At 39.5% G+C, this 27,847-nt stretch overlaps 3 protein-coding genes across 6 annotated transcripts in view; all 3 read left to right on the forward strand.

Moving 5' to 3' along the window:
- Nucleotides 1–5,607, forward strand: part of LOC133123444 (uncharacterized) — a 37,895-nt gene extending 32,288 nt beyond the window's left edge. Inside the window, exons 33-42 of the mRNA XM_061233909.1 lie at nucleotides 725–1,238; nucleotides 1,408–1,519; nucleotides 1,754–1,773; nucleotides 1,916–2,038; nucleotides 2,180–2,536; nucleotides 2,653–2,783; nucleotides 3,114–3,462; nucleotides 3,645–3,789; nucleotides 4,265–4,380; nucleotides 5,087–5,607. Of these exons, the coding sequence (XP_061089893.1) occupies nucleotides 725–1,238; nucleotides 1,408–1,519; nucleotides 1,754–1,773; nucleotides 1,916–2,038; nucleotides 2,180–2,536; nucleotides 2,653–2,783; nucleotides 3,114–3,462; nucleotides 3,645–3,789; nucleotides 4,265–4,380; nucleotides 5,087–5,104 (1,885 nt within the window). The 3' untranslated portion in view covers nucleotides 5,105–5,607. The remainder of the gene's footprint in view (nucleotides 1–724; nucleotides 1,239–1,407; nucleotides 1,520–1,753; nucleotides 1,774–1,915; nucleotides 2,039–2,179; nucleotides 2,537–2,652; nucleotides 2,784–3,113; nucleotides 3,463–3,644; nucleotides 3,790–4,264; nucleotides 4,381–5,086) is intronic.
- Nucleotides 5,608–6,557: 950 nt separating this feature from the next.
- matr3l1.1 (matrin 3-like 1.1) lies at nucleotides 6,558–21,633 on the forward strand. The gene is made up of 19 exons (XM_061236183.1): nucleotides 6,558–6,662; nucleotides 9,306–10,364; nucleotides 10,660–10,721; nucleotides 12,219–12,257; nucleotides 12,752–12,828; nucleotides 12,917–12,963; nucleotides 13,053–13,169; nucleotides 13,962–14,087; nucleotides 15,468–15,584; nucleotides 15,675–15,799; nucleotides 15,984–16,959; nucleotides 17,239–17,341; nucleotides 17,502–17,527; nucleotides 17,681–17,806; nucleotides 18,222–18,352; nucleotides 18,646–19,324; nucleotides 20,334–20,454; nucleotides 20,590–20,711; nucleotides 21,169–21,633. The coding sequence occupies exons 2-19, from the start codon at nucleotides 9,459–9,461 to the stop codon at nucleotides 21,199–21,201; spliced, it is 3,933 nt and encodes a 1,310-aa protein (XP_061092167.1). The 5' UTR covers nucleotides 6,558–6,662; nucleotides 9,306–9,458; the 3' UTR covers nucleotides 21,202–21,633.
- Nucleotides 21,634–23,036: 1,403 nt separating this feature from the next.
- tmem216 (transmembrane protein 216) lies at nucleotides 23,037–27,847 on the forward strand. Of its 4 annotated transcripts, XM_061236557.1 has the most exons (6): nucleotides 23,386–23,453; nucleotides 24,052–24,065; nucleotides 24,176–24,269; nucleotides 24,671–24,763; nucleotides 26,884–27,085; nucleotides 27,330–27,847. In XM_061236557.1, the coding sequence occupies exons 1-6, from the start codon at nucleotides 23,441–23,443 to the stop codon at nucleotides 27,343–27,345; spliced, it is 432 nt and encodes a 143-aa protein (XP_061092541.1). In that variant the 5' UTR covers nucleotides 23,386–23,440; the 3' UTR covers nucleotides 27,346–27,847. The 4 variants fall into 4 exon arrangements, with proteins under 4 accessions (XP_061092542.1, XP_061092543.1, XP_061092541.1 ...); XM_061236558.1 differs by lacking the exon at nucleotides 23,386–23,453 and adding an exon at nucleotides 23,037–23,209 and having other exon boundaries at nucleotides 26,884–27,847; XM_061236559.1 differs by having other exon boundaries at nucleotides 23,239–23,511; nucleotides 26,884–27,847.

The raw sequence follows: 27,847 nt of genomic DNA on the forward strand, positions 1-27,847 counted from the left end.
ATCTCATTATTAAGAAGTTTGTGTTGTGTTGTGTTGTGAGGTCTGTGTTGTGAAAGCATGTCAAAGATATATTGTTTGTTTTGTGTATTAAATGTGCTGAAATCATATTTTAAAGGGGTGCTTCAGTGAAATGAAATTAAGGCACATTTCCACTAACCCAGAGTAGTATCTGGGTATCCAGATGGTTTCACTGAAATGAGTTGTGTTTTCTAGATATGTGCTTTAATTCACCCTGGTAAGGTGGACCATGCAGGTCCTTCATCCTGTGACTTCAACGCTCAACCAATTAAACCGCTCAAACAATCCCACCATTAAGCACGGACATCCACAGCTGCTATGTGCTTTAATAAAATAAGTTGCAGACAAGTTGTTATATTGAAACAATAAAACGTCATGTTCTACCATGTCTCATCACCAGCATTTGATACTAGTGTGCCTGCCAGCTAATTCAGTAGAAGGAAACTAGTTTGATGGAACCTTGCTGAAAATGATTATTATATTATTATTATTTTATTTTTTGGGGGTTCATTAAGACCGCAGGATAAAAGATGCATATGGTCCACTTTACCAGGGTAACTACAGAAAGTATTTAAATGACACATTTCTGTGGTCTGATTTGACTAATACTAATCTGGGTAAGTGGAAACATACCTTATTTTCATTTTTGGGTGAACTGACACTTAAGATCATCAGCCAATGAAAATACCACTCATCATTTTCTCAGAGTGAGTCCCACCAGACACGGTTCAGAGAGTGAGGACACAAACAGAAAGAGTAGCGGCACTGGCAGGAAAGGATCTCCAAAAAAACAGAGAACCGACTCCACCAGCAAGAGGAGCAAGACAGAGAGTGCTAAGAAACAGGAGGAGCAGGAGCACAGCGCTGGGCTCGGGGAAGGCCCCGGAGAAGAGATATCTGGTGTGATTGAAGCTGATGAAGGGGGCTGTGAAGAAGCTGCTGAAACACAAGAAGCAGAACAGGCCGAGATCCCAGATGAGCCCATTATGGAACAAGAAGAGTCGTCAACCCAACAAGAGGAGCCATTTCCTGATCTAGATGAGACCCGACACACTGTGGAAGAGACCTGTGAAGTTCCACTGACAGCGGGGTCTAAGGATGCCATAGCAGAGGAGCCCCTATCAGAGGCTAAGGCTGCACAGGCTGAAGCTGAAATTCATCCAGATGAGGGGAGAACAACAGAGCTAACTGAAAGCACAGAGATGCCAGAGGAGGACCTGGTAAGTCCCCAACATAGACATCATTCATTCAATTATTCTATTATTCTGATCCATCATAACACATGCATGTTTTATGTCATTTGTTGTTCACATGGCATTGGAATGAACTGATTTACTATTAACTAATTGGCCATCACATCCAAGAATTAAATTTAACGGTTTCCAACAGGAAATGCCGACAGAGCAGGATTTCCCAGAGAACATGGACAATTTTGTGACTTTGGATGAGGTAGCAGAAGAAGGACTGGATCCTCACTCAAAATCGGGGGATGAGAACTCAGGTGCTTCATGTCAACTTGCCATTGATAAAGTTCTGTTGCAATAACTTGACTGGTTATTAGTGCTGGTTAAAAGAAAATGGCATCTTTTTTACCCCAAAATATTTCCGTTCTGTTAAATACCACTGACGCTATACACATTTACACATGGAATCTACCCACGTAATCTTAAATATACTGTGAAATGTGGTTTTAGTGTTGTATTTAATTGTTTTCTCTCTCGCTTTCTTTCTTTAGAGAGCTCAGGCAGAAATGAGGTTTGTTACACCCCTTTTTGAAAAAGCAATGTTGATGACATGATACACATTTTTCAGGTTTCAATTATTTCATTAACATTTTCACACAATTGAATGTCCTGGTGTTGAGTTGCAAGCATAACTACTTCTTTTTCATTCATAGGAACTGAAGGTTGTCAAAGTTGTGGGACTTAAGCAAGGCTACAACTTCCTTGATGAAATCCTGGTCCTTGCCAAACCTTTTGGAAGAGTGGTTAGATATCTGGTTCTTGACACAAGACCTGAGGTGTTGTCCTGATTTCTCATCACCTGCCTTGTTCCTGAATGTTTTTGTTCAGATTTTAAAGATAATTTTTTATTTCAATTAGGAGAAGACATTTATTCTCCTAATAAATACAGCTAATACATTGCTGGTTGTGTGAAACAGGCATTTTTGGAATTTTCTTCTGAAGTGGAGGCAAGAGCTATGGTGGCCTTCTACAGTTCCAGTGTTACCCCAACAGTGTGTGGGAGTCCTGTGAAAGTATACCACTCACAGACTCATTCATCAATCCATGTATGTTCAGAAGTCCTAACACTAATAATTACCCATTTGATGAATGCTATTTTTTCCTATTCCAGTTTGCAAAGTTTTTTTATTTGCTGCAATTGTTATTTTCAGAGCGGACGGGTTATCTATGTTGGCCACATTCCTTTGGTGAAAACCTCAGATACCTCCCTCCTGAAGATTGCTGAACCTTTTGGAAAAGTGAAACGTTATTTTTTCAATCGACCTCGCTGTGAGGTAATAAATCTTCCAAACCTGTGTAGCCAATTGTTTTAATATAAAGTTTTTGCTTTGCCATTGTGACTTTGTGCTTGGTCTTAATCAGCTCCTAATAACACAATCATTTTATCTAGTGCTTCATTGAAATGGAAAGAGGGCAAGATGCTGAGAGAATGGCTAATGCCTACAAGGAGAATCCACCAAAGTTCCATGGCCAGCGACTGACTGTATATGTGAACCGAAAATATAAACAACTGAAGAATGGGTGAGTTGTAAAGGTCACCCCTATTTAACTTTAGTTGGCCAGTGGTGAGTACATGTTTTTGAAGTTTTACAGTAGATTTTTTCTGGGCTGTAGCAGTTGCCAAAGGCCTGTACTGATAGACTTTAAAGGAAAGCAGGCTGATTTTAGGGCTGATCAATTTAATTTCCTGTCTTTTTAGGCTTTTGGCAAATGCAAGTATTTCCCTTAAAACATAGTTTTCTCTGATTGATTAGATATATTGTGCAGCCGTACTCTTATGAAATATGTCCATTAGTTGCTAGCTGGTTTGCTTGTAGGTGTGGCAGTCCTAATGAGCTGTGCTCTTTCCAGGCTCAGACCACCCCCTCCAGAGCCTGAGGAGGAGAGGCCAAACAAGAGGGAGCGCAGTGGTGCTGGTGAAGACTCTCCAGCCAAAAACAAGTCCAAGAAGGAGGAAGAGCCCCCAGTAAAGAAGATCTGCCTCAGGGAAGAGAAGACTGCTCCCGCAGAGTCCAGCAGCAGCATCAATGAGGAGGAGAAGGCTGGCACAGAGGAACCCAGCAGCAATGGGGGGCAGCAGCAAGAAGAAAAGGGTGCTTCTGAGACGCAAGAAGAGTTAGCAGCAAAGACGGAAAATGAAGACATGAATATTAACCTGCCCTCCAACTACGTGAACACCCAGGAGCAGGACAGAGAAGGGGTGAGCTTGAGGATGATGTATCGAAGGGACTTTGATAATGGTGATGAATGTGTGTGTAGGTCTTTGTATATGCTGTATATTATAATGTGTACCCTGACATTTGTCTCCAAGTTCACTGCCAGTTTACAAGATGGCATTTTGCTGTTCTAATGAAATCATTCATTAGCCGTGGCCTCTTTCAGGACTGCGGAAGCAAACCAGCAGGAGCGCCCTCCTGCAGTGGAGCGAGTGAGAAGAGCTGTGAGAGTGAGGAGACACCCAGCACCAAGCCACGGGCAGAGAAGAAACCACTTCCTCTGGGGCCGTACGAACCCAACAACCCTGTGGGTAAGACTGGCTCCTGTTCCTCATACAAGCAAACCCTCTGCAGCCTGATGTCTCACTGTACAATCCTTCTCTCTGACTTTTTGAACGTAGGCAAGCCAGAACATTCTGTTGCAATATTTAGGAAACAATTAAAATGCTTCTCTTGAGTCTCACTGCAGACCTGAAGAAGGTAAAGGAACAATATGTAATTTCGGACTTCTAACGATCAAGAGAGGAACTGCAGCAACAAATATGCACAAACCCACAACACTGTTTATTCCACCCCTTCTCTGTGAATGTTTTGTTCGAGTGCCAGCCTGTCAACTGCATATTTTGAAACCCAAATTTAAGGACTAGGCAGATGGTGAGTCAACATGTCAGTGAGCCTTTTTCAATGATAGGAAGGGATAGGAAGTGGTCATGTAACAATGTTTTAACACAAAAATATTACCTATTAAAGTACCTTTAAATTAATTTAACTCCTGTGAAATTTCAGGTGTGGAGTATGTGAAAATGGGTTACTACTGCAGAGTATGCTTCCTGTTCTACTCTAATGAAGAAACTGCGAAAAAGGTTCACTGCAGCAGCCAGTCTCACTATCAAAAATTTAAGGTATGTCTGAAATTGTTGTAGATTGAACTTAAATAATGGATAAATAATGTATCACAGGTCAAAGAAACTAGCCTTTTAAATCTTGCATATGAATAAATGCAACAAAGGGATCTTCCTCAAAAGTTCATGATATTTATCTATTTCATAAATGACCCTAGCAAAATTATTTTATTTTGACATTGTTATATACACTCACCGAGCACTTTATTAGAAACATTTTAACTTCATTACACCTACTTATTGTGCGATTATCTAATCAGCCAATTGGGTGGCAGCAGTGCAATGCATACAATCATTTAGATACGGGTCAGGAGCTTCAGTTAATGTTCACATCAACCATCAGAATGGGGAAAAAATGTGATCTAAGTGACTTTGACCATGGAATGATTGTTGGTGGCAGACAGGGTGGTTTGACTGGTGATCTCATTGGATTTTCACGCACACTTGTCTGCAAGTTTGCAAGAATGGTGCAAAAAACAAAAACAAATACAATAAGCAGCAGTTCTGCAGTCAGAAACGCCTTAAGGAGAATGGCCAGTGTTTATTTGAACACAACTATAAGTCTAATACCTAATAGTGCTCACTGAGTGTATGTCTTTGCCTTCTGTAAAAAAACGCTCTACAAATAAAATGTAATTGAATTTCTGGTGACAAAATATTTTTTTATTGTCCAATTGATTTAATCCAATTTGCTTTTGTTTTCCAGGAACACTTGGAAAAATAGAAGGGGAAAGAAAAAGAAACCAGAAGCTCAGTGGAAAATGGGAAACCAAGCATTTTTATTTAAGGAGCATTTTCATTAAATACAAGATTTTGTTAACAGTGAATCATGACATGTTCTCTTTGTTTTAACACTGTGTTCTTCCCAGCTCTACATGAAACTCTTAATGCTGTTGCATTTAGTTTTCAGTAGTCATTCCAATTCATGTAGGTAATCGTAGATAAATTTCAAGTGTGGTCTTTTAGACAAATCATATAGATGCTTAGACTATAAGTACCATTTTGAAAGGCTTGATTTCTTTTACCATTGTTTCTCTTCTTTTTAAGTAGGTTCAAGCCCTTACTGCTACCTTCTACTACATTTGACCACATAAAGGAACATTCTTTTGCTTGTTTTTCTTAAAGGTTTTGGTGCATGACTGCATTATTCACACAGTGCTAGAGTTTTCTGACCAGTGTCTTTTGGTGGGGAAAGGTATTAAATACTAGCTCTGACACCATTTGCAACAGCGTGTACACAATTTTTTTCAAAAGCTGTTCATTTCAAGATTGTTTGTGAACTCTGCTCTTCAGTTGGCTGTTTTTTGTCTCCCTGCTTTGTGGAAATTTACATTATTTATTCACTCAAGTATATTTATTTACGGATACTCCATCCCATTATGTAAGCTTAATTTATACTGTTCATTCAGAGCTTCATCCTTCCTCTACTCAATGCAATGCGGCATCTACAATATTTCTGCTTTCCACCGGCACCTTAACAATGGAGCTCAGCTGTTGATTGAATGATTTTTGGATGAAATCTAGATCATAAGTGAGAAAAGGCACGTTATGAAAGACCATGACCATTGCATTTGGGTCCATCGGCGTTTCTTGACCAGTCCGAGGCCTGTCGGCAGCACTGGTGTATATATGCAATAGCGCATACAAATGTAACATGAAAATTCCATGTAAAGTACAATCTAGTTGGTTTTAACCCTCATGCTCAGCAACATCTTGCATCCATCGTGACTTCAGACAAGCCAGAACTGTAGCTTTGTATCACGTCTGCTGCTTTGCGTTATTGTTGTTCATCTCGGTACTTTGCTACGGTTTTGCTCTGGTTGCCCATATATGTGGATAATAATTAAGACGACGATATATACAACTGTATTAAGATATTAAAAAGCGTACAATGTATTGCACTAACGAGTAATAGCCATCGGCAACGCGCGTGAATGGTAACTGAAAATACAGGCACTGCACGTGAAGTTATCGTGCGTTAGCCGTAGGAATGAGCTTTTTTCTGATTTTTTTTTTTTTACTATAAAATAGGATGAAAAGCATTATTTTTTTCATATACAAACAAACTTCCAAATGTCCTAATTTATTTTAAATGATTTCGAAAAACTCCCATCGTTCGCCGGATTTTTTGAAACGGAAGTCTAGAAAATGCTAACGAACCATAGATATTTCCGATAGGAAGGACGACAGGACTTCTGAGGCCTCTTGAACTTATTCACGGAGCTGGAGAATTTGGAGGTTGCCCTGCTAAGATATTGCTTGCTGTTTACTTGTGTTTTACGGTAAGATGTTCATATTTAGTACAGTAGGGTGACGTTAATAAAACAAGTATGCTAGTTGGCCAGTTGTTTACATGCTGACTTCGAGAATATCGCATCACATTAGTGAATGTACTGCTTAAATCGAACTACTAACAAGCTAACGCTAGCAATTGACGTGTGCAGAAAATGTTCCATAACGTTAGGTAGCTATAGCAAACGTTTATGCAAGTAAAACGTTACTTCTAAAACAAATAAATAAATATAGTACGTTAGCTTGTAATTTAGTTACGTTATATGGCAAGTATGAATTTAGCTAACGTTAAGTATGTTTAGCTAGCTAGCTATTCCAAACCGATTGCTTGGTTGTGGATTAACATTATCTAGCTTGCTGATTTGAAAGTAGTTTTTGCTAGGCTAGGTAAATGTAAAAGAATAAGGTTTCCTAGGCGATTGATGTGCACGCTGAAATGTCACCCAGTTTCCTATCGCGCCATCTGAACGACGGTAAAATCACGAAACTAATGGTGATGTTATTCTGGGTGTCCAATTAGCTCACGTTGTCATGCATATGCGCCTACGTGAAATTCCTCTGTTCACGTTTCAGCACTTTCGATACAAAATATTGGTCGTGCCAATGCAGTCACATCTGGCCAGAATGTAAACAAGTAATGATGGCTGCACACTACGATATCGACCGTCTTTTACGATTGGCAAGTCATAGTGTATGTGCGATGTCGCCCCGACAATATCCCGTCTTTCATTGCTGTCACACGATAAGACATTGCGATAAGATCCAATAATTCTATAATAAGAGCAGGGATTCCATCCTACGATTACAGTGGCTACGTCATCTGACGTCCATGCGAATAATATGAGGATGGTGGTAGAGCTGAAGTCTAATCGTGGCGTTTTTTTGTTCGGAAAAAGTTATTCAAACACTGTTTCTTTTCACGCTTTCCTTTTGGCTATTAACTGCTTTGTTACGAGTGTCATAATTTTGTTATTTATTATGGATGCGAAACTGGGTGAGCGGTAGCAAAAGCGATGCCATTTTAACGGTGCACTTAATTAGCCTACGGTACTTTATACACATGCAAGTAATATTTTACTATCTATGGTGACACTAGAAATAGTGACGATACTATAAATGTCGTCTGACAAATTGTGTAATGTAAGTACAGTCTACTTTTGATTTCTTTATAATCTTTGATATTTATCCCTGCTTCCTATGAGCATTTAAGTGCAACAGCACAGTGTGTCGATCCTTATTGAGTTCTTGTGCCAATACTAAAAAAAAACAAAAAACAAACCAGCAATTCATCTCATTTGTTACTATGGTTCTCTCCAACATAACCTCCTCCTGCATAAGCAACCTTTACGATTATCTGAAACTGTCATTTAAGTATTATAGCCAATTTGAATTAGACTGGCAGGTGAGCAAAGTGCCGGCTTTTAAGCCAGCACAGTGAATTAATGCTACATCCATACTGTACTTTTTCTCCTGGCATGGGCTAGACCCTGGACCCCCCTGCATTTGTGTTGAAACAACAGAAAATTAGTTTAATGATGTTGAATGACTGGACTTTCAAATATTTACATTTTTTAATTGCATCACCTACTGTATCATGTTAATTTCCCCTCCTTCCATTTATTGCTTTCCCTCTGGTCCCATTGACATAGATTGTGTGATGGTCTCATCTATCTAGTGTATGTATACTGCATCCTCATGTCTACCCCTACCTCAGCCATAATCTTGCCATTGGGCCAGTAATGATTTGTACGTTTCTTTGCCATTATTGGCCAATACCCATACAGCCTGGATATATTTGCTTGTCACTGCTTCCTGTTTGGGGTTATGTTACCTTACATTCGCTTCACATCTTATTTTACCAGTTTTGCCATTTTGGCCTGCTATATGATTTGTCTTTATGTTTCTGTATTGTCTTGTACTGCTTCATCTCTTACCTCACTATCAATTTTAATATTCTCCAAATTTAATGTATTTAGCATATTTCTCATTTCTGAATAAATTAACTGTTCTGGGTTTTCACAGTATCCTTATTGTACTGTGAAGCCAAGCTCCATCCTTCATTTTATTGCATTCAAACTCCTCCTTGACCTTGCTTTTTTATTCTGTAGTGCTATCGTTTCATACTACAAATGGTGATAAAAGGCAGCATGAAATGTAATATGGTACATACTGTACTCAACATGTGTAGAATCTGAACACTTAAAAGCAATGGATTGTGGCGCAAATCCTCCTACATGCATGGCTTGGCAAAAGGTGTTTCCTATCAAGTTTCGATATTGAATGGAGCTACAAAGGTGCATCAGGAATTCATTAATGTCCATCTCATCCAAACATCAGTGCTACAAAGTCAGAACCTGATTACAACAAATACATTTCTGCACTCAAAATATCCAAACAGGCAAGATGTTAAAATATAACCATCACCCTGGATTTCACACTTTCCTCCATGACATGTCAATTGGTTGTTCTTACTCTTCCGAATTCCCAAACTCCTCTTCCAATGGTGAGCTTACTTTTGACAGGAAGTGACAATGCTGTGTAAGGATCTCATGCCCCAGAATAAAATGGTGTTAGTGTGGGCTATATAAATCTTTATCATAATCCTAACATTCTAAATTTTTGTGTTTTTACAGACTTGTTGCATTTTCTGAGGAGGAATCAGAAATCAGAGTAGTTCTATTTCAGAGTTCTTGAATTGCTGACTCGAGGAAGGATTTTCTCTTCCCACACTACTCATCTCTCCATTGGAAGCATTACCTTTATCTCTGGTACATTTCCTATCCAGCATGTCTCATAATAATCCATATAGCAGGTCTACAACAGATCTTAGTTCACATCAAGGAGCCTTTTATACATCAGGCCATCTACACCATGAAGAGCATGACATCTATCGAACCTCTCTCCAGCCATCTCCTCAGTCAACATCCGTTTTCACAACCCCAAAGAGTGCCCTGGAGTCTTATTCCTCCCAAAGTACTACAACCTCTGAAAGCGCTTTGAGTCTTCTCTCCAGCTGTGGGCTTGAGCCTGCAGATCTTTCTATCCTAGCAGGTATGCCTGAAAATATGATCACAGAGGAGACGCTCCCCCGTCTGCTCATGGAGATCAGGCAGAAGAAGGCCCTCCGAGACCACAGCCATTCATCCAGCCCTCACCGCAGCACATGCCATCAGCCTCTCCAGCCTTCCTCAGACAAATGGGAGAATTCCGTTCGTGCTTTCCTTGCAGAATATCCGGCAAACCCTCCCCAACGTCCTTCATACCCATCACTCCCAACCCCACATACCTCATACCCGCTTCCCAGGGAGGAGACTGACAGCTGGAAAGATCGCTGGGGGAACCCCAGGCAAACTGGTGCCGTCAGGCAGGAGAAACCCAGCTCCACCTATGTTGTGGACTATAACTACGGCCGGCTACAAGAGGGGGATTCACGACGCCTTGAGAGACCAGCTTATAGTGCGAGAGCTGTAGGCATCGGAGAGCGACCCCATTTGCAATCTTCGTCTGATTACCGGCAGTTGAACCCAGGCAAAGCGCCAGCAGCAACATATCAAAAGAAGCAAATCCTTCCCTTGGCTACTGCAGTTCACTCGACTCCAACAGCAAGAGAAGCAGATGATTTCCATGGTGCTGCACCCCAAACCTTTCCTTACGCATGTATACTCTGTGACATTGCAGTTCTTTCTGAAAAGGTAAGCAAAACCTTCCTCTCATTTTCAGCTCTGCAATGGGCTGTTTTTCCCAGTTTGAACTTTTCTTTTTTGAAGTTTTTATTGTTTAACTCAACGGATACTTTTGATGCATATATATTGTAAGCCTAAAAAGACTTTCATTCTGACAACAAGGTAAGTACAATTTTCACCTAGCCTTCACAAAATATATTAACAGGAGTTTATTATTACAGAAGACTTGGCGCTGTGGCAGATAACATATACCCCTGGTATTGGTATACTGCTGGTTGCTATAATGTGGTTTCTTTCCCTTTAGGACTGGACCTTACACATAAATGGGGCTCAACATGCAGACAGCCAGCTTGCTATGTTACAAATGTAAGGGCTTTTCGAAAGTTTTACGCGCCTTGTGTACATGGTCCCCTCATTTTAAGGTCCTATAAGTATTTGTTGAATTGGCTTCACAGATGTGTTTTGTCAGGCAGGTATATGCATTTGTGTCGTTGGTGAATGTAGAACGACACAAATGAATGCAGAGCTGTTGATGTCTCGTCTTGATTCAAGACTTTGCAATTGCCTTTGGAGATTGTTGTTGGAGTGTGACAACGTGAGAAAGACAGCAGTGACAGCAGCTTAATTTGACAGCAATACAAACAGTTTGGTTTATTATTAACAGGAAAACTAGTGAACTCAATTATGTCAAAATACCCAGTAGATAACCGGAGAATACTTTATGGAGAAGAAAAACCCACTGACAACATCTCAACTGATCAAAAACACTCCTGAATGCAGGTGTAGATGTGTCTGTCTACCATATATGGACAGATGAGACAAAGATGAACATGTACCAGAGGGATGGAAACTGCAAAGTGTGGAGAAAAAAAAGGAAATGCCCATGTTCCAAAGCATACCACCTCATATGTGAAACATGGTGAAGGGTTATCATGGTTTGGGCCTGCATAATATAATATAATAATAATCTGCTCAGATAAAACCAAACTTATTGGATGGCACTTCATCATGCATCAATACAATGACCTGAAACATACTGCTAGAGCAACAAAGGGGTTTTTGATGGCCAGAAACTGGAAAATCCTTGACTGGTTGAGTCAATCCCCAGATCTGAATGCAATTGAACATGCATTTTACATGCTGAAGAAGAGGCTGAAGGCAAAAACTCCCCGAAACGAGCAGGAACTGAAGATGGATGAAGTACAGGCCTGGCAGAGCATCAGCAGGGAAGATACCCAGCGTCTGGTGATGTCTGTGCATCGCAGACTTCCAAGCCGTCATTGCATGCAAAGAATATATGACCACATTTTTTAAATGGGGGTGGACTATGTACAAAGCATTTCTAAACTGTTACCCGATGTGGATGAAAATACCCTCAGATTTAAGCTGACAGTCTGCACTTCAACCTTATTTTCATTGCATCTTTACAAATTCAAAGTGCAGAGTACAGAATCAAAATAACAAAAAATGTGTCCCTGTCCAATTCATTATGGTGCTCACTGTAGATGTTAATTTAGGGTCAGTCAAATACCTAAGGCTTTTTCTTCGACTTCAAATCTATGTATTGAGCATGTTCTATTATAAAACACTGGGTGCATGAAATGTTTAAACATAAAAAAGTAAACACAATTTGAAAAATTGCATCTGTATGTTATCAATTGGTTAATAAACAAACATTTTTGATTGTATTACTCCAAAAAGTTCTGTAAAGCGATAATATATTGTCATAGAGTATGTTTCTGGTGCATATATATAGTATATCAAATTTGAGATGTTTATTGGAAACCTGTTCATATCTTGTCAAGTAAATGTCTATGGTTGTATCTTACTGATATTCAAAGCATATCCTGACCTCATTTTCAGGTATCCTGATTGGGACTGTCGGACTAGATCAGCTAGACAGTGAGTATTAGTATGGACTAATGAATCAATTGTGGTGATTGGCTGTACAAGGTTAATCATTCAACATCTATGCCCCATTTGCAACCCGCCTCTCGCTGTTGCATACGACCTTGTGCTGTGATAGCAATGAGCTAAGAAACTGCGGTCTTTTATGATTTGTAAAACATCAGCTTTAGTAGTTAAATCTGCTCCTCCTGCACAATTCTGTAACAAAAGCAGACGCATCGATTCGTCGTTGCTTTTATTTTTATAACACATCTCAAGTCTTTTGGATTTCGGCATGAGCTCCCTGCCCAGGAGCGGAAATATGCTGGAATTTATTTGGCTTCATAACGCGGCAGATAATTAATGTTACTGAAAGCAAAAAAATACAGCCTTTCATTTTTTGGTTTTCAGATTGTAAGCCAATTTTTTATCTAAGATGATCTGTGTTTGCATTCATTATGATCTAAACATAATGTAAATCTGAATTAATTTGTTTTCCCTCTCTACAGGAGTGACTCCAGTTCAGAGAAAGGCAGGAAAGAAAAAAACACTGGAGGAAGTAGGCATGGAGCTACGCAACACTATGGTAAAAATGCTTCCTTTGCTTTTTCATCAAGAAAGCCATACTACTTTAGACTTAAGTCTAATTTAGAATCTCTTTTTCTTTTCTAAAGGGGTTACACCAAGCTGTGAAGGGAAAAGCAGTCCTGCCGGAGAGAAGGTTGTGTTTGATGATGTTTTCAGTCGCACCGTCTTTATACAATGCTGTTCTTTCTTTTATTGTTACTGTATATGTCTTATTGCATCCAGGCTGCCGGAAGAGTGGTTTGTGCTAAATATGCAGCTAATTCTATGAATGAGCGCTCCTTGAGGAGGCTGGTTAACCAAGTTGGGACAGCAGTGAATGTTATGATGTTCCCTGTACAGGTGAGACTTCCTTCACTGTCATTGGTACAACTCTGGTCCTGATGTTGACAAATGTAGTAACAGCCTCCAAAGGCAGTCAAAAGCGTAGAATCAATACAGGATATAGAAAGCTTTCTTATATATAGGAAGGGTTTGAATGCACCTGACTTATCAGAAGGTCAAGAAGCCAACTGTCCAATTATTTTTGACTTTATGGATGTAATTCCTACATGGATCATTCAATGTGGATGTATGTAAATAGCCTCAAATTAAAGGTGACTGTCTGCACTTAAACCTGATTCATTTCAAATCTATTGTGCTGGAGTACGGAGCCAAAAGAAATTGTACCACTATCCAAATATGGGCTGTACTGTATGTTTATCATTTCCATATAGTTGTCATTATATGTAACATGCATGTAAACATAAAAAGGTTTATATATTTTATATAAACCAAATTAAAGAAGTGCTTCATCAGGCTAAACAGCGCTTTATTGGTTAGTTTCATGTATTTCTAGGATGTATTTATGAAGTTTTTTTCTGCACATGGATTTTGTGACCCAGATGACACATTTGTGAACAAAGTAGGCCTGTGCAAGGAATTTACTGTTAAATTGGTTTGAGGAATGGAAAACTGAAAATAGTAGTTTTATGCAGAACTGCAGGAGTAGAGTTAAAAAATCAATGTCAAGTTCCGAGAGTGGTGTGGTATTGTCTTTGGGTTATAGCAAATTATTATAACACACACTGCAGACTTTATACTATGTGAAATGTTGTCTCCTTATTTATTTGTGTTTTCTACTTGTATTTGCAGGGTTTCATTGAGATGAGTACACCAGATGAAGCAGATGCTGTTATAAAATATTTCAACAGGAACCCAGTTGTAGTTGAAGGGAGCCATGTCCAATTTTCTATGTCTGCTACATATAATTTTCTCCAGGTAAAAATGCATACATCTTTGCTTTGTTCCTTTCCAGTACAAACAAAATGCATTGTTCATAATTGCAACAGGTCAGTTTATAGCAGACATTACTGCATTGCAAGCAGGTCAGTGGTCTGTTTCACATTATTTTTGTGTGTGTGTGAACCGTATATATAGGGCTGTTAAATAGTAGAGTGTTGAGGGTCTTTTAGGTTGGCACAAAAGATAGCAGTGAGGCAGATATGACGTTTTCTTGGAATTTATTTTTCCACCACCAGGTGTTGAGGCATCCAAAATGCAAGAAATGCAGAAAAATGACAAAAAGGAAATAAAGGAAAATAATAGAAAAATAAATGTTTATATAAAGCTATGGCTACATCAGCCAAACAAAAGTACTTGAATAAACTCAAGACTTCAATAATAATAATAACCATGATGATAATAATTAGACCATACCTCACACAACTGAGGGATAAGGAGGACCTAGGCATTGGTTCCTTCCCCATAGAGATCTCCCCAACAAATGAAATGCCTTCCTTTTTAACAGGTAGACATGACCACCCCAAATTGGCACACACCATGACATTCCGTAAACACGGGTGTTTACATATCACAACACAAATACGTATTAAACAGCATTTAAAAAGGTACCTATTACACAAACACTACACCAGGCCTTTAAGTTTACAACAGTACATGGACACATGCCATGAAACTCACAGTAAGTGTTACACAACACATAATTGATTTTATGAAGACGCAAATGCGCCGATCGCGAACGTACCCAACCATATAGCTGTCCCAGGATGGGAGCGTGCTTCCCTAGAAACACCAGGAAGAGAGCCAGCCGATATGGCGGTAAGAAGTTATGTCTCTAAATCATTGCATTTAACAAAGCACTGTACATTAAATAAATATCTCAAGCTCACAGACATTGTACAAAGGCCTATATCTTTTGGTTAACCTGCATATTTTATCAGACCACAACATAGTTTTTGCATAACCGAGTGAATGACTTTAATGAACGAATGTGCGTGAAATGTTTGGCGAGTTCTAAACGCATGTGTGCACCCATCCGTTTATACTCACGCAAACTCAACACGTAACACATATCACAGTACTAGTGAATACTAGTGGAGGGAACATATGCACTTTATGAACGCAAGTCCATAATTTATGAAAAACGCATATAAAAGTTCAGTGCGGCCAATGAGCCGCAGCATCACAAGGGCCAATTCTCTGTTGATAGAAACCTTTGAATAGACAATTTAGAAAGCTGCCTCTCTCATGTCTTGCTGTGTGTTTACTTGCTCCATGTTGAAATGTATAAGTTGTGAGTAATGTGTTTGTACATTTAATTAATAAATATTGGTATCTATCTCTTCATATGCACTGTAGAATTCCCCGGTGGTGATTTTTTCCTTGTTGCCCCCTGGAAATGCGGTGTACGCTGAGATGATGGGCATTGCTAAACTATTTGGACCTGTTAAACACTCCTTATTTTTTCCGAATCAGGTAAACAAACTATCATTACTGACACCTGTAAGTTTAATTTCTAATGAAAGATTGCATTGTGTCTGAAGTTTCTATTTCCCCTTTCTGTAGGTGCTCGTGGAAATGGGATCCAGAGAAGATGCTGGAAAGTTGGTTCAATATTACACCTCCCACCCCCTTAAAATGAGTGGCAAAATTATCCAAGTATCCCACTCTACAGAGTACAGCACACTGAAGTAAGGATGAGAAACTTTCTCTTGTTGCGCATTGGTTTGTGCAGACTGAATTCTGTCATGTATATTTCTTATTTTGGTAGCCCCTATTGTTTGAGAGTTGTCAACTTTTAGGTAATGATTTTGTGAGGGCAAACATGCGGACTGCTTTTCTGTGGGGTAATGGTATCCTTTTCACCCTTTACAGATTTGCAGTAAGTGACAAACATGCTGAAGATGGAGAGGCCAGCAGACACAGCGGCCAGTTGTATAGGTCCCAGACTAGATCATCTCCTAGCCCTAGGAGGAGGTCTCCCATTCCAAGGAGGTCTCCCAATATGAGGAAGAGATATCCCAGCCCCAGGAGTAGGTCTCCCAGCCAAAAGAGGAGGTCTCCAAGCCCAAGGAGGAGGTCTTACAGTCCGAGAAGGACGTCTCCCAACACCAGGAAGAGGTCATACAGTCCAAGAGGGACGTCTCCCAACACCAGGAGGCGATCTCCCATTCAAATGAAAAGGTCTCTTGGAAACAGGAGGAGGTCTCGTAGTCCAAGGAGGAAGTCCAGGGAGAAATGTGATGTTGCCCCCAAGGTAGAGGACAAAGCTTCAGTGGAGGAAACAAGGTCTTCCAGCAGGCATAGGAATCAGTCCTCTCGAAGGTCCACATCCCATACCAGGGAGGACAAGAGCAACTCCATTAGACATTCTGTTGAGAAAACAGTTAATACTGAGAAGGCAGTGGTCAAAGGAGTATTGACAGAGACTCCAGACCTGGGGAGCAGCCAAGAGCCGTCATGCATTAATCCTCAGGAGAGTGTGCCTAGCCCGAAGGAACACCCCAAAGATCATGGTACTGCCCAGAAAATGCAAGACCAAACTGAGGACTGCGAGGGAGGGAATTACAGCGACATGGACAGTGACATAGAAGGAATGGCAGTGATTGGAGAGGATGAGGAGATGAGGTCAGAAGCAGGCTCTATGGAATCCCTGGAGGAAATGGAAGAACATGTGAGTGATGAAGCTGGAAAAGAGAGGACTTTAGCAGATGATTTATCTATTTGTCCTTCAGAGGCTGCTGAAGCTAGTGAAAAAGAAAAACAAGTGGAAACAGTCAAGGCAGTGCAGGTGGAGAAACAAGAGGAAGGCCAGCATGAGCTAGGGGAACCTAATGAGGCATATGAAGAGGTGAAGCCCTATTTAGGATGTGCTTGAATATTCTCACTCTAATGTTTAGTTTTACAGCAAAGCAAAAAGTGGCATATGGGGAGGGGCAGCGGAATGCCACTGAAATGAGTAACGGTGGCCAGTACAGAATTTAGATTATTTTGTAAGCACTTACCATGAAATTACATTTATTTATTACAAAATGGCATTAGAGTTTAGACATAGTTGCACCAAATTATATGGGAGAAAATTATCTTGTGTAACACAATATTAAAATTTTCAAATATTTTTCCTCCTTAGGATGAACCTGATTTCCCTGAAAGCTTGGAGAACTGTATTACTCTAGATGAGCTTGAAGATGATGATAATGAGGGGCAGACACTTTCATCACGAGGCAACTTCGGTACTCTATCTGAAATCCAATGTGAATTCACCTGTAGTTTGTATTTCCATGTTGCATCCATGGACATTGTATTTGAATGGTTCTTATAATGGGTAATGGGTCTTTACTGTCGCACCTTGATAATTGCACATGTAAGTATTTCCATTTTTACATATTGCAGATCAGAGATCCATGGAGGAAGAACAGGTCAGCCATTATTTGCTCATCTTGTAATTTATTTTGATTTACTTATGTAATTCAGTGGCCTGAGAATAATAATGATAATTTTGTTGCTGTAAGAGGATATATACATTTTCTTGCAGCCATTAGCCATTACTTACTGTTTATTTTTTATTCCAGGAACATGGAAGAGTTATCTACATCCAAAATCTTCCATTTAGCTATTACACTGATAAAGAGTTTGTGGAGCTTGGCAAGAAGTATGGAAAAGTGAATCGTTATTTCTTGATCCGTCGTCGTCAAGAGGTAGACAAGAGCAGCTATTTTGACATCCAAGACTTTGCTGTAATTTCTTTGATTCAATGTGACCTTTATTTTTGTGCCATAACCTGTGACACCAAAATGTTTATTATTTTGAATATAGTTTACAAAATATCCCTTAATGTCTACATGAAAAATAGAATAGTTCAAACATTATAGCTAGCTATTTTCATAACATTCGACTTTACCTAGCAAGATTCATGAAGCAAAAGCTATAACAATGCAACTTTACAAACAGAATGTTCACAGGGTACTAGATCGTATTTGAACACTACTTTGGAGGTCAGTAATCTATAAAAGGGTAGTTTTAAATTCTTATTTAAAATGTGTTTTTATGCTGAAAGGACTACCTTACAAGGTGGGATTTTTTATTTTATTAAACATTCTTACTGTCTCCCAGGGCTTCATTGAAATGGAGAGATCTGCCGATGCCCTGAGAGCTGTAAGGGAGCTATCAAGAAAGTGTGTGGCAATGGATCGCAATATTTTGGTTATTCATCTGTCGCGGAAATACAAAAGATTGACATGTGGGTAGGTGTCATTGTAGTCATTGATGTGTCAATGCTACACCCAGAGTGAAAGGTCATAATGGAAGCAATGCACCTGACCTGAATGCTTCTTGATAAATGCAGTATTCTCTTTGTGTAGCCTTTCACATGAGGAAGAATTGATCCTTCTACCTTCTTTTGTTCCAGTTGTGCAGGTGCTACACCACATTGGCAGTGTGTCCATTTTTGGTCGTTGAGCTGTGGTAATAGTGCCACAGTTTATTATGAGATCATTGCATTTTCAGTGCTCTGTTTGATGTGTGTTTATATTCACAGGTGGAAGCCTGAATCAGACTCAGAAGATGACAGTGAGCAGAGGAAATGTCGAAGGGAAAGGAGGAGGAGGGAGCGAGAAAGAACCAAATCCAGCAAGGAGGAAGAGCCCCCAGCTAAGATCTGCATCAGGGAAGAGAAGACCGCCCAAGCAGAGGCCAACAGCAGCACCAAAGAGGAGGAGAAGGCTGCCACAGAGGAACCCAGCAGCAATGGGGGGCAGCAGCAGGAAGAAGAAGAAAAGGGTGCTTCTGAGACACCTTGTAAACAGGAAGAGTTGGCAGGGAAGAAAGAAAATGAAGATGTGAATATTAGCCTGCCCTCCAACAGTGTGAATACCCAGGAAAAGGCTGATACAGAGGAACCCAGCAGCAACGGGGAGCCGCAGCAGGAAGAAGAAGAAATGGGTGCTTCGGAGACACCTTGTGAACAGGAAGAGTTAGCGGGAAAGACAGAAAATGAAGATGTGAATATTAGCCTGCCCTCCAACAGCGTAGATACCCAGGAAAAGGCTGGTACAGAGGATCCCAGCAGTAATGAGAAGCAGCACCAAGAAGAAGAAATGGGTGCTTCTGAGACATCTTGTGAGCAAGAAAAGTTAGCAGTGAAAACAGAAAATGAAGATGTGCAGCTCAGCCAGCCCTCTGACAGCATGGACACACAGAAGACAGACACAGAGGGGGTGAGCTGGGCATGCCTTGTGAAGCACTGCACGTTGCTCCTTGGCAGTCATGTTTTACAATTGCACTTTTTTATGTTTGTTTATTCTACTAGTCATAAACAGCAACAACGGGAGTTAACTAGACTAGCCAGCTAGCTTTACTGTTAGCTACACAGAAAAATGGCAGTGTTAATGCCAACTATTTAACTAGCTCACCTATAAGTAGTTTGTGATCGCTAGCTAGCTGACTGGCTAATATGGGATATTTCTCTTTACACATGACATGAAAGAATGTTCAATCTCACTAGCAAGATAATATGCAAATACATGTTAAGTGTTTCAGACTGTGTTGTCATATGTAGTAGATACAAGAATTGTTTCTCCTATATATTTTTCCCATTGCGGGAAAATGTGTCAGTTTTTGTAGTATCTACTGCATATCTGGCAACAGTATGATGGTTTGGGGCGCAATTGATACCTTGGACCCTTCATGACTTAGACATTTAGCCAACAAATGTGTTCCATACTGTAACATAATCTACAGATGAATCTAGTCCCACCCCACAATTCACATTGAGATCCATTCAAATGCAAAGAGTTTTATTATCGCTTGTAGGACAACCTAAAAATAAGATATCCAGACTCTGATTATGTTGATGGGTCACAGACAAGTCATGAAATGCAGGAAGATGGATAGAAGGATATGCAACCAAATACAAAATATGACAAATTTTACCATTATGTTAATTTGTCTCAAACATTGAAATGGGGGACTACATCTAAAAAGTGCTGTAATTACTACGTGGCGAAACAAAAATGTACAAAAATACCCTTTAATAAAAGCTCGGAGTCTGCACTTTGACCATGTTTTAATGTTTTGATAACAGTGAAAATAAAATATGAAATCATAAAAGACAAGGTGACCCCAAACTTTTGAATGGTAGCGTATGTGGTCCCAAATAGGACACATAGGAAATAAAGCATGCATTAGAAAAGTGCAAAAAAAGTGATTCACTACAATGTCCTACAGGAGACCAGTGATGAAAATTCAGATGGAATCAAACAGGTCTGTGTTCAGGAGGGGAAAGTGGAAATGATAACAGAGCCCACTCATGTCCCTGTGGGGCCCTACCTGCCCAACAACCCCATGGGTAAGTGAGGCCAATCATCTTGTAGATTGTAGACATCTAATCTGAAATCATTAGCATCATGCCTGCCTGCTGCTTTTGTGCCCCGCCCACCCAGTGGCATGAACACTTGAGTTGGATATGTGACTGTTGTTACAGGAAGGGAGTTTGTCAGTCAGAAAATTGGATACTTCTGCCGCCTATGCAATGCCATCTATGTCACCGAAGACGAAGCAAGGAATGAACATTGCTCCAGCCTCTCTCACTATGAGAAACTGAAGGTAAAGCCTGAAAATTATAAAATGATTAGTTGCATTTCAACCACCTAGTAAGGTTACCATTGGTACTCTGCATGTGGCTGCATGCTTGATTTAAATAGTTGGAATATGAATATATGTTGGAATAAAAGTACAATGAATGAAGCACATTTATTCTACAGTCTAAAGTAATGTAGTACAGTAAAATGTCTAGAGATTTTATCAGTACGATATGTTTGCTATTTTGGAGAAGTATTATTTTCTTAACTCTCCCGAGTAGCCTATTTTCTTGAGTGCTTGAGTATTAAAATTGTTTACCCATCTCAATGTCTTACCTGGCTAAATTACAAAATAAACTAAATTAGTAGATTTAGCAAATCCTTGAAAAGGCCATGCCAGTTTGCTTAGCCTTTTTCCAGGATAGCCCTCATTTAATGTATTTAACATCACAGTTGTACTGTTTCTGTTAAATTTTTTTCAGGCGTACTTGGAGCAAAACGGCAATCCTAATTGACATTGAACTGCACAGTGGTTATTATAAAAGTCCTATGACAACTCATGTGTGGAAACAGCCCTTGATTAAGTAGTTACATCAGTGGGACCTGATGTGCAACAATCTTCCAAGAAGAATAGAATAGCAAGAAATATGATGAGAATTGGAAAAAATCCAAACCAGCTGTTAGAGGACAATGCACCTAGGCTGGGAGGCTGGGTTTTCTGTTCGCCGGGAAGCTCTTGTGCACTCCTGTTGGTCGTAATAATTATTTTTTTTACTATTGTTACTACAAATAACAAAATCTGTTCAGATTGTTGTTCAGATTTAGTTTATTTCAATATAAAATAGTCTACTTTACTGTGTATGGTTGTTTTGTTGGTAGCCACACATTTATTTTTGTTGTGTATAATGAATGTTTAATCTTCTGTGTATTAAAGTCATTGTAGCTGACCGCTAATCTGGAAAATGCTTTGACTTGACCAGGTATATACAGAAGCAATTCTTATGAATAGGAAAGGCAGGCAAGGTAGAGTGTGAGTTTGTGTGTGAATGTTTGTGTGAGTGCATTTGTGTGTGTGAGAGAGAGTGAGACTTTTAAATAAATTCTCCATTACCACACCCTGTGGGTGCCAGTGCTGAAAATCACTGGCAGATATGCATTGGAAGAATCAACAATCCTGGATAGTTGAATCCGGTAGACTTTATCTTAACCTGAAACATAAACTGCTTATAAAGAATGGTCCCCTGGCCATATAGTCATGTTTGTTTACCTACACAATCTCTTGCATTCCTCTTGTCATTATTGCAAATGAGATGTGTCTGGTTGACCTACCATATTAAATGAAGGTAGAGGATGAAATAATCAGAATTCTACATATTACCTGTTTAACTGGTTTTGTGTTCTGTATGTTTATTTCTTTCTTTCTGTATGTAGCAGTAGCTTTAGAAAATGAGATGTAAAATCAGGCAAGGTGGCAGTAATGCAGCTGCAAAGAATACATTTGCACTCGTCCTGAAATATATATATGGGGCGCCCTGTAGCGTAGTGGTTAAGGTAAATGACTGGGACCCCCAATCCTGGTGTAGCCACAATAAGATCCGCACAGCCGTTGGGCCCTTGAGCAAGGCCCTTAACCCCGCATTGCTCCAGGGGAGGATTGTCTCCTGCTTAGTCTAATCAACTGTACGCCGCTCTGGATAAGAGCGTCTGCCAAATGCCAATAATGTAATGTAATATATCTATTTTTTTAAACTAAACACAAAACTCAAAACCGATAATGAACATTTCTTGGGAATTCAATAATCATACTGAGGCAAAAAAAATTGACTTTTTCTGCCATAGGTAAACTATCTCTCAAATCTGTGTCTATTTTTGTATGAAGGAAAAACATAAGGACATTCACTTTGTACTCTTAATAACCATACATCAAGCAATTTCCATGTTCATGTTCATGTTCCTACTAGCTACCCCACATACCATTTTAGTCCTATGAAAATGATCAAAATATGCCACATTCATTCATAATATCTTCATATCCATTAGTGATAGAGGCCTCAAATATTGCCCAAAATCAATAAAAGGTTGTATTTGCAGGAAAAATTATGATTGATGCCATATTGGTGCAAACATGTGGGTTTGTAGTACCCTCAATATCACTAATTTTGCACTTTTTTCATAATCTAGTTTAATGGTTTTGGCATGCAAAATACATGTTTGTCTTCCATTCCAAGTTTTGTGAGGCTGGGAACAATTCAGTACTTCAATACGTCAAGATATGAATGCCCAAACATGGCTTCCCAGTTAAGGTGGTTTTGAGGCTATAAAATTAAATTATATCAAGGGCTGAAATATGAAATGCATAGGACTTGAACAGAAATATTTTACAGGACTTGGTTTTGGGATAAATTCATGATATCGATGAGGTTTGAACAGAATCTGAGACGGTGCTGCAACAACATTCTGATATTTGAAACAAATGATTACGAAGTGAAAGATTTCTTCAAAGATGTGAATGCACAATGCAAGGTATTGAACATAGGACAGGCTGTGTAAGTACTACACGTTTTGAGTGATGTGTCTTGGCTATTGAAACTTGAGTACAAACCATTGAACTCTAATGGTACAAACAGAAACCAGAGCACGAAAGTGATTGTTAAAAAATGAAAAGAAAAAAGAAACCACACTACACTTCCCAGTGTTCTCTGGAATCGGTGCCCTTTGCTCCTGATAACGACGCTGTCACCATAGCAAACGAATATGGCGGGCTCGGGTGAGTTTTCTGAAACAAGCAGCGAGCAAGCAAGTTATAGCATTTGCTGATTAGCTAGGTACGTTACTAATTTTAAGACGAATGCTTCGTCTTAGAATCAAATGAGACGCGAATATAGAGACTACATTAGCTAGCTAACATGCAGCACGTTCTAGGAGTAGCCATATTATACAAACTAGGTAGCCTAGGTAACTTAAGTTAGACACAACCGTCCGTGCAATGTTAACGTGACACTTAACTAATAACATCGTTGGATAAATTGACTAGCAAATGCCCAAGAGCCCTTTCTGTTAACTCGCCTAAAGTTAGCCAGCAAGTATTTTTGCATTGACGTTTTATTTTAGTTGCGTCAGGCTAATCTTAAATTTTCTAAAATGGCAAGTCGTCTCAGCAATCTGTCTAGTAACGACGAAGTTAATCTAGGTTAGCTAACGTTACTAACTATAATGACATCAATGTAACGTTAACTTAGCTAGCTAACTAACGTAGTACTAGTTAGCTGCTTTGAGTGAAAGATGCAACTTAAATAAATGTTGTCCTCTAATTTGTCTCAGTGTCTAACATTACATAATAAACATTGTGTTATTATGCTTTGCAGGGAAAGATATGATCGTATCCTTCCGAGAAGTAACTTACCATACATTTCAAAGTCAGTAATTGGTCTTGTGCATCTGTTACTAAACGTTCTTAAAATCTGCCCTGTCCTTAACAAATGCTCGTAGCTGTCCTCGGCACCATTACAGGTCCTGCTTCATCTGAATGGCTGGTACTTTGCTGCCCTCTTTGTAGCAGAGATCCTTATGTTCGTTTACAAAGGTTAGCTACCCTGCCCTGTTGTCTTGGTTATATCTGCTATAACTGAAATGTATTGTGGTGCTCCTGTTTGTTTATTTATTGAAATACACACTATCTTCATTGCTGTTGTAGTTAGTATGACATACTAAATCTCTAAATGATTGTGAATATATGCATTTTGGGTCTCAATAACTATTGACATAAATATATTCCTATAATGAAGTGATATTCAAATGATCATATTTCATGTTAATGATCATATAATCATCAAATTATCTGGAAATAAGATGGAAAATATTTGAAAATGTCATTTCAAGCATCATAATGTAATAATTTATCTGGGTATGTCCCAAAACTAAAAAGATACATCCTGCTTTCCTCTCTCTTTCTCTGTCTCTCCCTGTCCCTCCCTGTGCCACTAGGAATCTTGCTGCCATATCCCAGAGCCAATCTTATTCTTGACATAGTGCTGCTCTTCCTCTACCTTGGCCTTGAGGTCCTCAGGCTCTTTTATGGTAGGTCAAATTGTTTGTGATTTTTTTCTTTATGGCACCAAGCAATAGTGGGTGGAAAAGTGGGGGGGGGCGATAAGCCTGGAAATGTAATGTCTGTTTTTACCTGAAATTTTAAATCTCAAAGTAATTGGACTAACTACATTTATATTGGCTGAATAAATAGGCTGAAAAAACTGGAGGCTCCCTAACTGAGGCCCCTCTCAAAGTCGCAAATGGTTCATGCCCCTGCTGGAAAAATTTGTCCTGAAAGCAGTTAATGACAGCTGAAGCTTGAGCTTATAGTGGTCTGGTTACAGTGTGGTAAACAAAACTATGCCTTTCCCCAAGACGGCAAAATTGGGGAGCCAAAAAATAAAAGAAAGGGAGATTAGAAAAAGAAAGGAACATGAAGGAAGGCAATTGTTAATTTATTTCGGAAGAAAGGTGAGCAGACTTTGCCAACGCTGTTTAAGAACATGTTATGTTATTTAGATTGAAGGCAATCATGATGGTTGCACATCCCGCCAAGATGCGCAACATGAACACAAAAGCTTACGACAGAGGTCGTAACACCCTTGGCTAGAGGGGATTACATCTCTAGCCAAGGCTGACTGGTAACACATTTGTCTGCTAATTCTTTGGACAAGTGAGAGGCCAGGGTTAAAATCCCACCTCGGACTCAGGCAAAATCTCTCGTTACATGGCAATAACAAAGGAATTGACCTTGCTTTTCAAATTCTTTTGGAGGAGACTGTACATCAAACACAGAAATGGTTAAGTAAAAGCAACAACCATGTTCTGCAATGGCTATCTCAGTCTCCAGACTCAAAAACCTGTTGTCTGAACTGAAGAAGTGCAAACCCAAGGATCTCAATGATTCTGAAGTTCTGCATGGAGGAATGGTCAAAGATCCCTCCCATTGTGTTCATTAACTATCAAAAATTAGTAAAAGACTGATTGATGGCTGTCATCTTTACCAGGGGTGCCAATAATTGGAACCTGTTTTTGAGGAAATCGATTTATTTATTTTACTTTTTTGATTCCACTGTATCAGTAATAAAGCACACTGCTAGGAAAATAAAGCTTATGTGAATAACTATTATTTTTTAGTTTTCAGCACTTTGTGCATATTTATCAAGGGTGCCAATAATTGTGGAACCCACTTTCCCATGTATCACTGTCACTGAAAATTCTTTATGTGGTGGTACAGGATAATTTAATTCCATCTTCAAAGAGAGACTGTCGAATGTCTGTTCACGAGTCTCCCCAGTTGTGCCCACTCCCAGACCTCCTCTGTCTGGACATCTCACCTCCAACTGTTCCTGGGGCGGCCTCTTTTTCTCTTCCCCTGTGGGTTCCACTTTAGGGCTTGGCTGGTTTCCTGAGGGTGTGTCCTATCCAGCTCCACTTTCTTCTTAGGATCTGTAGGTCGATGGGATCCTGTCCAGTTCTCTCCCACAGGTCCACATTTTTAACTTTGTCCCTCCACCAGATATTCAGGATCCTCCTGAGGCAGTTGTTGATGAATGTTGTTGTTTGTTTGTTTCTGCCTCATTCCAATAGTTTTTTCATGGTGTAATATATCTGTATTGGGTTTGGAAGGGTTTCATTCCAAATTATGCACTGGGAAGAAAGTAGAAGCAGAATGCTCGGCAGTCCTGTTCTGTGTTGACTTGACTTTAGTTTGACATCCTAGAACATCTTCCCTAGGGCTGCAAGTGTTTGAGTAGTTAAGTGCCATTTGCTGGATGATAAAGAGGAGAATGTTTTATCTGATTTTCGATGTTATACAAGGTGCAAATATAATTGCAAAACATTGCACTGTCCAGTAAATGGCTCAAGATAATTAGTATAATGTAAAGGAAATTATGCATTTCATTTTGACTATTATAGCAAATAACATGGACTATCTTTCAATAATTGGTCACTTTTCATTGAGAGTTCATTGTTGTTTTTTCTGGAGTAGACTTGGTGGGAGTACTTGTAGGGACTGTGCCATTATATGTAATATGTCTATCCTGAATTACCAATACTGATGGGCAAACTAACAAAATGCACAGCCTGTTGAGTCTCCTGATGCTGTCTTGATGTACTGGGGTCCTGTGATCACGGTGTACATTGGTTGTGGTAATGTCTTACAGGTTGGAAAGGGAACCTGTGTGAGCGCTCCCTGGCCCTGATGCTGAGTTTAGCAGTGCTGGTGCCCTGCAGCGTGCTCTGTGTGTATTACCTGCTCCTGCAAACGTTTGTCCTGCGTCTGGAGCTGGTGCTCAATGCCATACAGCTCTGCTTCTACAGCCTGGAACTGCTCCTGAGCCTCATCACCATTTCCGCTTTCTCAAGGTACCCAAAGCACGCTTAGGTGTCAGTCAGTGCTTCATAAAATATTTATCAAGTTTTCCAAGTATATCAAATTACTGCAGAAGTAATTCTTCCTTGTTCTTTAGTTATTCATGTGGTTTACCCTGAATCGTCTACCAGACTGCCTGAAAAATCTAGCAAACTGTCTTTTAAGAGCTTTTCTTCTTTTTGTACTATTTTTGGGTTTCCTTGCGATATTTATTTTCTTGTTTCTGTTATTGTTTAGGGCAAATGTCTATTAATGTCGCTGTGGTCCCAGTGAGGCAGCGGGGAGGTTCAGTGTATTTCTGAAAAGGGGTGTGAAGAAAAAGCCACGCAGGGACACCTCAATGTACAGGAATTCCTCCATTAGTGTCGGCAGTTCACTTTTGCATGCATTATGCAAACTTTAATTGAGCTGTCAAAGTCTGAATATATCTTTCCTTTTTCAATGTATATAATTAATTGTATATAAGTGTATTTCATATGGATTGTTTTTGTAATCTGCAGATAAATGTGTTGCTAACTGTATATAATTGATTCATTTTTACAGAAGCCCTAGGTATTATGTATCGTTTTATATGATAACATTTTGAAAGTACTGTGCAGCATTGTTTTGCGAGCATATCAATGAATGTTATCAAGTTATTATTGATAAATCAGTCAAAAATATTGTTTACAATAAAAATATATTTGTAAGGCTTTTGTAGAATTGTGCATTTGTCTTGCATTCTGATGAGCTTGCACAAGAACACTCATACAGAA

Source organism: Conger conger, chromosome 3, assembly GCF_963514075.1.
Source record: "Conger conger chromosome 3, fConCon1.1, whole genome shotgun sequence".
Taxonomy (NCBI): domain Eukaryota; kingdom Metazoa; phylum Chordata; class Actinopteri; order Anguilliformes; family Congridae; genus Conger; species Conger conger.

Bases quoted from the DNA above. Each gene is read 5' to 3' on its own strand.
- tmem216 (XM_061236556.1), top strand. The intron at 24,270-24,670 runs GTTAGCTACCCT...CTGTGCCACTAG, and splicing joins CCTTATGTTCGTTTACAAAG to GAATCTTGCTGCCATATCCC. The intron at 24,764-26,883 runs GTAGGTCAAATT...AATGTCTTACAG, and splicing joins GGTCCTCAGGCTCTTTTATG to GTTGGAAAGGGAACCTGTGT.
- matr3l1.1 (XM_061236183.1), top strand. From the start codon at position 9,459: ATGTCTCATAATAATCCATATAGCAGGTCTACAACAGATCTTAGTTCA. The intron at 10,722-12,218 runs GTAAGGGCTTTT...CCTCATTTTCAG, and splicing joins CAGCTTGCTATGTTACAAAT to GTATCCTGATTGGGACTGTC. The intron at 17,342-17,501 runs GTACTCTATCTG...TACATATTGCAG, and splicing joins TTCATCACGAGGCAACTTCG to ATCAGAGATCCATGGAGGAA.